Source organism: Amphiura filiformis, chromosome 3 (genome assembly GCF_039555335.1).
Source record: "Amphiura filiformis chromosome 3, Afil_fr2py, whole genome shotgun sequence".
Lineage (NCBI taxonomy): Eukaryota > Metazoa > Echinodermata > Ophiuroidea > Amphilepidida > Amphiuridae > Amphiura > Amphiura filiformis.
The window spans coordinates 28,097,871-28,108,320 of NC_092630.1; the positions used below are offsets into that span (position 1 = coordinate 28,097,871).

At 34.3% G+C, this 10,450-nt stretch overlaps 1 protein-coding gene across 6 annotated transcripts in view; it reads left to right on the forward strand.

Annotated features, from left to right (window-relative positions):
- The window catches only part of LOC140148305 (transcription factor AP-2-alpha-like), a 183,351-nt gene extending 173,759 nt beyond the window's left edge, over nucleotides 1–9,592 (forward strand). For all 6 annotated transcript variants that reach the window (XM_072170207.1, XM_072170203.1, XM_072170209.1 and 3 more), the window contains 2 exons: nucleotides 3,383–3,524; nucleotides 3,952–9,592. In XM_072170207.1, the coding sequence (XP_072026308.1) occupies nucleotides 3,383–3,524; nucleotides 3,952–4,276 (467 nt within the window). In that variant the 3' untranslated portion in view covers nucleotides 4,277–9,592. The remainder of the gene's footprint in view (nucleotides 1–3,382; nucleotides 3,525–3,951) is intronic.
- The last annotated feature ends 858 nt before the right edge of the window (nucleotides 9,593–10,450 follow it).

A 10,450-nucleotide genomic window follows, 5' to 3' on the forward strand; every position in this document is an offset into this window, starting at 1 on the left:
GATTAAGGTCATATCTCCCACAGGGGTTATGGATTTTAACTGGAATTGCCCATTTGGATGTGCAATTGTGATAACCACAGAATACTGAATACATACACTTACACAAACAATATAAAAAACGAATTGCTCTTAAATTTTCCAATTACATCAATGCAAGGTATTTAATTGACAACAATGGCTAACATCTCGCTTCAGACTCGTTGATAAATAGCTCAGGATATTGCGAAAAAAATTGTCATTTTTCTCGGTCGGGTGCTCTCTTTTACACGTCAATTATATCATGCAAGCTATTTGTACGTCGCTTGTCATATTATGCGTGATATACATCACTATACAATTGCAATTAAATTATAGCATATTATGATGAAACCATGTTTCATTTAGAAAGAAATTAGCAAGACAAAAATTCAATTCTTTTACCCACTGTGTAGACAAAAATGGTGCATTTTATTTAAAAGGCCATTAAACAAAATATACAAATTTTGATTACACTAACATGACAGGTGACAGATACATGACATGACATGATCCCAGAAGTGAAGTTGTTATTTTCTAACTCTCTTTTGTTACCTTTAAATAATTACAATTAATTCGCAAATATTGTAATATTTTGATAAAATATTGTGTAACTGCAATGTAATGCATATGGCAGGTAGGACCCAGCTGTCATTGTTACAGGAATTTAGAATAAAGTTTTGTAAGTTTGAAATTAATTTTTAATATAAATTATGTAACACGAGGGATTATTGATAAAATTGTTGGATATGAGTCCTGTATGTGAATGAAAACTGTACTGTTACTTTTATCATATAGCTAATACAAATACAATTATTATTATAAGAATTGTTTCATTGAAAACTATATAATTCAGTCTGTCATTACTTTTATCATTGCTAATTCAAATACATTTATTATCATTATTATTATCATCATCATAACAAAAAGAAATGATAGGCTATTGTATTTTTTCCAAATTGACATTGAATGAAGTACCACGTTAATGAGGAGGAAAGAAATCAAAATCTCAATTGAAAAAAAAGACCACAAAAATCAATCACCTGTCACAAATTAATCAATAGAAGTATATAAAAGGATGGACAAGCAAATGACTACGTTAGTCAACTGCACAATATACTTGGGCCATCATGCATATATCCCAAATAGCCGAATTTGTCCATGTTCAATACAAGAGGAAAATACATCATATCCGTTTTTCATACAATTATTTTTTGTTTCCTTCTGTCTCTTAACTACCAACAAAAATCATTATCATATTTTAGGAGTGGTTGATAACCAGCGCGATAAATCAAGTGCATCGCCACTGATTTTTAGCGCAAGGTTGAAACTGCATTTTGCTCATGTTATGACCGCTGATGCAAATCGTAGGGCGCGTGCGAGCAAAGACGCGCCTCGCTGCATTTGAAGACAGGTCCATTTTATTTTCTATGAACATGATCAACTTAGCATGAAATAAAAGAAGAGCATTGCCATGCCTAGATACCGGCTGAAAAAGGCCGCACGATTCATTGGTATTAAAGCTGGTCGCCAAATTAAGAGATGATCAGTCATTTCCTGATGATATTCCTCGTCGCTTTACACCAAGTGTGCATCACATCTGCGCGCCGCGGTGCACGCATTTTAATCTAACATCAACGTGAGCAATGGTGTGCCTTTTCCTGTCAGTTTTCATACAATCTTTAGCGATTCTGTCTCATTTCAATGAGCTGACCTTCTTCCGTTCAGATTTGCCGCTCGATCGATATTAATAGTGTGACCAAAATCAAATGCAGCGCTATCGTAAGAATGGAAAATATAACAAACATGTTCTAGACTATACTGCTATTATATAGCTCGCGTAGGGAGAATCACACTTTTGAACATTATTACACAAACATGAAAAAATGTGGAGAGATAAAATTGGAGCGATGCATTAAAGTTTGTTATTTCTGCGGCCGCGTCTCACATTCTCATTGAAGAGATCCTTTTCTTATAGTTACCCATTCCGCTCCAATGGCTGATAAGAAGGGATAGCCAAAACAAAACACATTCTGATCAATTTTATAAGGCGCTACTTTCCACGAGGTATATATTCTGCAACGCACACAAACTAGACAAGGTAGAGAAAGGTTAAATGAATGTGTAATTGAACGAATCTCCAATGTCATTACATGTACTTATTTTTATTCTGTACCAAAAAAAAATCGCAATGCATCCATTTCATCAACTCGTTCTTGTGCATTACAAGGGGTACTTGTGCAAAGGTCGAGCCTCTCAGTCGTTTAGCTAAGTTCAACGTAGTGCAAATGCACTCAAACATCACATCGTTCTCGTCTTTTTATATCAAAATTCACTTTATTCTCGTCAATTACGCAAGTTCTGTTATAAACGGAGGAAGTGAATGGTTTCCCCTAATACGCTGGTTCTTTGAATTCTTTTTTAACACATTGTATAGTGCAATTCACATTATATACATGAACATTGCATGAGCTAAGCGAGTGACGGGTACCGTTAGCAAGCGGCTTTCCCCTTCACCCTCCAGGCATTCCGTAGTAAAGATAGCAAGAGAGTGATGGGTTGAGTTACGGTTACTATGGTTTCACTGCGTCTCAATACATCGCGGTATCTCTACGCAATGTTTACTGAATATACACACTTCGTCGTGTACCTCATAACATTACCATCGCGTGAATTACTGTTTTTACATTCTCTGTCTGTGTCGCTAACAAAAATAATCGTGCCCTATAAAAGCATCAACCAGATTGCATTCTCTTACGATAAACTTGCACTATTCTTTTTAAATGGAGAAAAAATAAGTGTGATTAATTAAATATTCCTAAGCTTTGCATTAGTGATATGAGTGGAATAATATTGTTACATGTTTTCACAACACAAAAATATTGCCATAATGCTTTCACGTCTTATCTATTTCTAAATCGGTACCACTACTACTTTATTTGTGACCAAATGGGGGTACTTGAGCAAGCAAGTTCTATCCAAATAGCGTAACGGTCGTATGCAGTCATAGCTCATGCCGCTATCGTGAATCAAATGACATAGAGTAAAAGCAAAACACTAAGCAACACACTCCATTCAAGCGTTATGTTACCTATAATATGAATAATGGAGAAGAGGTTTGTTAACACAATTTATTGATTGATCGTGGTCATTGGTCCATAAATTGCATATTCCTTTCCTAACTTTGTTGTACCAATCTACCAATTTGCTCCCATTGCTTTGTTTAGTCATAAGACACAACACAATTTCGTTACTAGTGTGCGCTTACCATGTCTTGGAACATCTCACAAAACCAACTCCTACAAATCAATTATACATTGTATATATTCTTAACCGTTTCTTTCATTGTTTTTCTCATTTTCTACAGGCGAAGCAATACACTTAGCACGTGATTACGGGTACCTATGCGAGACAGAATTCCCCTCTAGACAACTCTCAGAATACATCACTAGGCAACACACCGATCCCTCCGAAATTACCACGCGGAGGAATATGATATTAGCAACTAAGTAAGTTGGTCACCATCACCTCTATATACATACCCCTAAGGCAATATATCCACAAAAAATCTAGACGTATGATGTATGTTATCCGTTTATGATTCATCTGCACCTAATGATGACTATTGTATATCACACAAAGCATTTATGATGATACGTACATTAACGTCGAGCAAAAACATGTACTCTTCAATTTAGCATCGCTATTATACTGCTGATAAATACTAATCTTCTAACATCACTAAACTGTTGATTTACCAGTTTTCTCTAGTAGCATGTAAAAATAAACACTTTAGTTTGAAAAGATAGTCAAGTTTGTTATTAGATATTTTGATAGATATGCAAAGAATCTCACAATCTTTTCGATCAAAGAAAGCTCAAAATTATGCCTATTCACTGTTATGTAATTAATGTCATTTGTTTTTTGTTTTTGCAGACAAATCACAAAAGAGATTCAGGATGTTCTTTGTCAGGACCGTTCACCAATTGGTAACACAAGACCACAACCTATCTTAGAACCCTCCATGCAGCGTTGTCTCACTCACTTTTCAATGATTGGTCACGGGTTTGGTACCCCAGCTCTCTCGGCTTCGTTAGCCACGCTCCAGAACGTCCTCACGGAAATGATGAAATACATGGAGAAGGCCTTTCCAAACGTCACCCCTCATTCCACATCGGGGTCAAAAATAGATTCCAATTCGAATAAGACAAATGGAGAGAAGGCAGAGGACCAACAACAGAGAAACAAAGAAGTTGTATGAAAGTAGGGGCTAATTATATGCACCTGACTTTTACACAACTAAAGACAAAAACTGTGAAGACAATTCGAACACTTTGATGAATATTTTTTTAAATCTTTTGACGCTACTTGCGGAACGCTTTGGGATAAATTCCTAAGCGTTGTTACATCTCTAGCTGAACAAGCACCAGTTTATTATCAAAGAGGGATACAACAACGAAGTTTTGGTGCTGCAAAACCAATAGACCCCAAGTTTCAATGTTTTGGAAGACTTATTTGTATATACATGGCCAGATTTTGAATTTTTCACCTCACACACGTACACACCTTGTGTTTCACCCAAATGATTTTGTTATTTAGATTATAATAAAATCAATATTAACAAATTTTGCCTAGATTTGTTTTTGGTACCACCAAAACTCGGTTGTTTATTGCTTTCTTCATAGAAGCAATGTTACTTCAGCAAGCAAGCAAGCAACTGTTTGTGTTGCCCCCGTTTTCTCAAAGTATTCCGTGAGATGTACCTATGTTCTGTTGGAAGAACAGACCACTCTTTTGTGGTGTGTTGGAGTATATGAGACTTATAATGGAACATACAAAGTTCTTAAACAGACTTACCCACATACACCACAAAATGGAGACGTCGCTTCAACCTCATAATCAGGGGCCAAACATCTACTCGATGATAAGAGTCACTGGATGGACTCAATCAACACGTGACGTGAAGAATCGAGACTGTGTTTCTATTCATCATTCTCTTGGACTTCATTATTTGTAGCATGAGAATGCGAAGTGCTGAATTGAATATTTCAACGAGGTTTGTGGACCGACAAACCGAGTGTTGATATTTTTTCGTTTATTTCCCACCGTAATGGCGGCTGACATCACCTGTCCTGAAAGAAGGCGCCATTGTCTGACAATCTACATTAAAGAAAAGATATGAAGAAAAAAAGACAATGTATAACTGATGCATCGCCATATCGAACTTGTTTGTGCAGTATTATATGTAGGCATGTACAGTTGTTGTTTACCAATGTTTCATAGTTTCTATAAAAAAAACTCGGGTTATATTTATGTAACCTAGGTTTAGTGGTGTGTAATCCGCATCAGCAGATTGTGCAAACCCTGGTTACTACTTAACTGGCTCTTCTTATTATTATTTACCTTTAGTCTTTAATGACGATGTTGGTGCTTTTTATTATTAAAAAAAAATATTAAGGCCAGCTGCAGACATGCAGGAGAAAATACATCCGAAACACAATGCATCTATAGCTGCCATGTGGTGTCTTGCCTAATTATCTATACATTGCAGCGTGAGTCATATATTGCAATACAAGTTTAAAAGGAAATAACACAAGAAGCACTGTTGTATTCACTTATAGTTGTAAATAATTCAAAATAACACAGCCTGTTTGAAACAATCTAATCTGATATTCTCAAATAATACAAAACACACTTTGCTGCTTTCCTCCTAAATTTTTAAACAGTAAAGTTTTCCTTATTGCCTTTTAAACTTTACCGATGGACTTTGTATTGACTCACGCTATATATGTGTACACACCATTATTAGTTTACTTTGCAACCCGTGGTATGTATTTGCAAATACAAAAAAATATATATGAAAAATGTATCTAGAATGATTAAAATGATCAGCCTCGGATAAAAACAGGGTAACCATTTGTAGAATATCTAATGTAGAACATTGTTAGATGTTTTGTTTTTGCTACATGATATTATGTAGACAGTTTCTTATAGTCTATTTTGAATAATAGACACCTTGAGTGACGGAGGATAAAATGTATTTGCTTGAACGAGGCTGACCTTATGAATGTTGCTTGAACGAGGCTGACCTTTTGAATGCGACAGGAAGTAACAGAAATTTGTGCCAAAAACATCCTTTGAAATTGTTTATTGTATTTGCCCTTAGACTTTTGATTCAATATATATTAATACTTCGTATTTGTGCTGAGTTATGCCAATTCTTATTACTTTGTTTATTCACTCGTTAAAAAAAGCCAGGGAAGTTGTGTACTTCTGCTCATTGACTCACTACTTTCTGTTTCAAAATTGGTGTTTAATGATGGTTTAAAATGTGAAATTGACTCAAGGTGGCAACACTGCGAAACGACAATCATTGGTTAACAGTATGTATTAATTAAGTTTATTTTTTAAGGAAATTTGTTTATGTGCCGCTCACTATATTGGACTTAACCATTAATATGTTTCCATATGAAATGTATTCACCATAGAAATTGAAAGGTATAAATTTCTTTCTCATTCACAATGTGGCTTGCATTCATTATCTATACAAAGCAAATGTGGTTACGTTATTACGTGTATAACAATATTTTCACTATTTGCAATGTCAAAACTACCCTATTTGCACCATGACTACCCAAAACCCATGGATTAATTTTCATGGAATTCCCAGTCCCAATCTGTTTAGATCAACCTGTTGTTGTGCGAGCTTGTTTATATATTGTATCGTTTGTAGCTGTGTCGTAGAGTGGATCCGCAAGGACCATTCGGTTGCAGTTTATTTTAAAATAAAAATTAATACAAGCATTTTAGGAAACCGTACTATTAATATTATACACTTGTCAATTACAGGAATTTCAGGAATGTTTCCAACAATAGAAATAAACAAACAGTCGACATGATAGTGATTATTTTGATATATTAGTAGTTAATTTGATACATGTTTAAGTGAGCTTTTAATAGGCAATCGCTCGCGGTCAATTGACAACAACATACAATCAAATAAGCAAAATGAATTGATATTGAAATAATAACCGTCCTATTTCATACTTTGATAGCTAGCAATTTGATGGGAAAATGATAAAATTAAACCATCTGCTTCATGTGTTTTGTGTGATTCTCATTCACGCAACTATATTATTCTAGCCGGAACTTGTCTTGCTCTAACCAAAGGTTTGTCATGACAAAAGCAGCTGTTCGTTTGTATGTCTATTATCATCCCTCATCATGTCATTGATGCAAATTCTGCATTTTTAACTCACATAGGCATCTCGTTAAGAGATTTTGTTTTTAAATAACAACCAAATCAGGTCTCATAAATGCAAGCCACATTTTGATTATGGACAAAATACTCTTTGAATTGAACCGCTTCAAAACAACTCCTAATATAAAAGAAAGATGCGACTGTGCTTTTAATTTGAACACTGTTCATCAACTCGTTAAATAACACATATTAATTGTAGCAATTAATCCGTAAATGTCAGTAAAATAAAAGGTTCAAAACAGTTCCTATTTCATTAGATGTAGATTCCTTTGTAGTTTTCTGTGGAAAAGGTCAGGACATCCATGACATCTCAATGGTAAAATAGTTGGGAGAACGTGTGTATTATACTCACTTTCACTTCACCTACTGTTGTTACGTGATCATGTCAATGTTATAGTTACGTTTGCTATCACTCAAATAATATCAGAAAACGCAAAGGATTCTACAAAGTAATTTTGTTCTAGAGAATCAAAGTCCACTATTTTACCATTTTTGTGACTTTTTAAAACTGTGAAGATGGCGCTTATTTAATATACAGAGCTTGGAGTAACAATACTATACTGCAGAGCGTGCATGTATTATGAGGGCGCGCAATGCTCTACAACCCCACCGCGAATCAGAAATATAAATTATGTGCAACATCAGTAAAAGGAAGTCATTTCAACGTCCAAATATTAAATGGTTATATCTTTTATTTGTTTGTTTATTCTTTTATGTTGGTATGGATGAATAGTACAATTATGTTACGAATTATTTGAAAATGTTTACACTGGAAGATATTATGGATGTTAATCCCACCTATGACAGATATAAGTTGTTAGTTGATGGAAACAAAATGTCTTATTTCTTGAATATTATATTCCTCATTAATTTGGTAATCAAATTATTCAACTCAAATTTCCCGCCAAATTTGGGTTACAACCCAAATTTCCCGCCAAATATGGGTTAAGGCAATTGAAAGAGACAAGACATTTATATTTTCCATCAGCTCACAAATTATTACTTGTAAAAATGAGATGCAAGAGTGTTGAAAAGATTACTTTGTTGTATAGACACAGAATGGTAGGGCAAGGAGAACTATGCGTTAATTCGACGACTTGTACTTAAATGTATTTTTGTTTCCTATTTTGTCCAGTCACCACTGTATGTACTGTTTCAAATTTGAATAAAACACAATGCTTCAAGAATGTTTTGTTGTTTTTTGCAACTCCTTGGTATCATCAAACTGATTTTGATGACGTCACAATGTCTATATGGGTTATTATTCTCAAGACAAACTTAAAACATTGTGGTGTCACTAATATCAATATTGTTTTATTCTTTTAAAAAAATCGTGCAAATAGTAAATGCAATTATTGCTGTCTAGTCTAATATGCAAGGTCATCTGTAATTAATCCTGGTTAATCATATTAACTTATTAATTAACCACGGTTAATTGAACATGATAAACAAAAGGTCATTCTTGAACACCATAAGCGCAAATACACATCAAGTAAAATAATAAAACGGGTTCAAATTGTGATGTTATTGCGCATTCTTATGTTGCCTTTGCATAATTGACTTAATCTATAGGTAGCTACTTTTGGGCGATTCCTTTGCAAAATTTGCTACACAGAGAGGATAAAACAGAAGCTTATTATATTTTCAACGTATATGTTCATATTATTACCATATGTGGCACACATTCCTACCCGATATTAGGTGCCAAATAATAACGAACCGCGGGTGCTTATACGTATTCAGTATCAAGTATTCATAACTATATAGTATGCATATACTGAATTTCATATAGCCCACACCTGGATAAAAATGATATAAAGCATAATTTAAATAAATGATCATTGATACGTACAAATAGTTTCAGCTACATCAATCTTGTATGTTGTGCACGTAACATTATGTTGTATGTACGTACAGTACAGCTTCAAATTGCGTTTCATTTTTTAAAAAGATTTTGTTTAGCATGCTTTGTCTGTTTATTTCTGCATTGTCCTCTTTGTAATAAATTCCCCCAAATTATAAATATAACTTGTCATTTTCTATTAAATGTTTCTTGTATAAGAATTTTTTGTCTTACTTTTGGAAATACTACACACCAAGAAGAGAGCGACTCAAACTGGTTATCATGATTATAAGACAGAATCAACCAATCCGATCAGTTTTTGTGCGCATGCTCGTCATGTCACATATTTTTTCTATAAATTGCTATACAAATGTTAACACTACTGAAGAGCCATGTATTAGGTACTTTTAAGAATATACAATAATTGTCAACTGTTTGCACAAGAAATTGAATAAACGTAATAAAAGATGAAATACTTTGGTTACATCGTTGTCTTTTTAGTGTTCTGATGCACGCCACATGCGTCACAATATGACAAACATAAAGGTATACATGTTTATAAGCCTTTTTGAAATATGGCGGGCACAAAAGGAGAGGGCGTACCTTGATTTGGGTAATATTTTGTCAGCTGAGAAGCATACAAAAGATTACCCAAATCAAAGTAAGTACTCCCTCTACTTTTGTGCTCGCCATACTTTAAAAAGGCTAATGGGATTAGACTGCACCCACAATTAAAAGTATCATTACCCGGTACTAAACACGAGATCCTGGTTATTCTGTTGTTTGAAGTACAACATTCCTTATTCCGAATATACTCCCGCATGAATCTGAACATGGAATGCGTCCAAAATAAGACACATTATTTAATTTAAGCAACAAAAATTAAACCCACACGTTTGCTGAGAACCTTAAAAAACAAGAAAATGGAAAGAAGTAACAGAAAGGTTGACTGGTAGCATAAAAAACAAAAACAAATAACACATTTAGAGAAAGATATAAGTAGCTAATGCAGAGAATGAGGAAGCCAGTGACCATGGGCATTATCGCCAAGCTGTCTTGAAATGTAAAGGGATCAATCGGCCTGAATAATTTGTCAAAAAGTGGCTGAAAAGAACCCAAAAAATGTGTCATTTTGCAGAAAGGTGGTTGGCATGATCATGGGAATGATGGTTGATTAGATGAGCACGAATCACTTTGCCAAGAAGATGACGGATTCAGAGAAGTAAAAGAAAGAAGATGATCTAAAATTCGCATATTCCAATACGTAGGGCTTAAAATAAGTGCAAGTGCAAATGATAATCTAATAAAGCAAAAGTATTCTAATTTTTTAC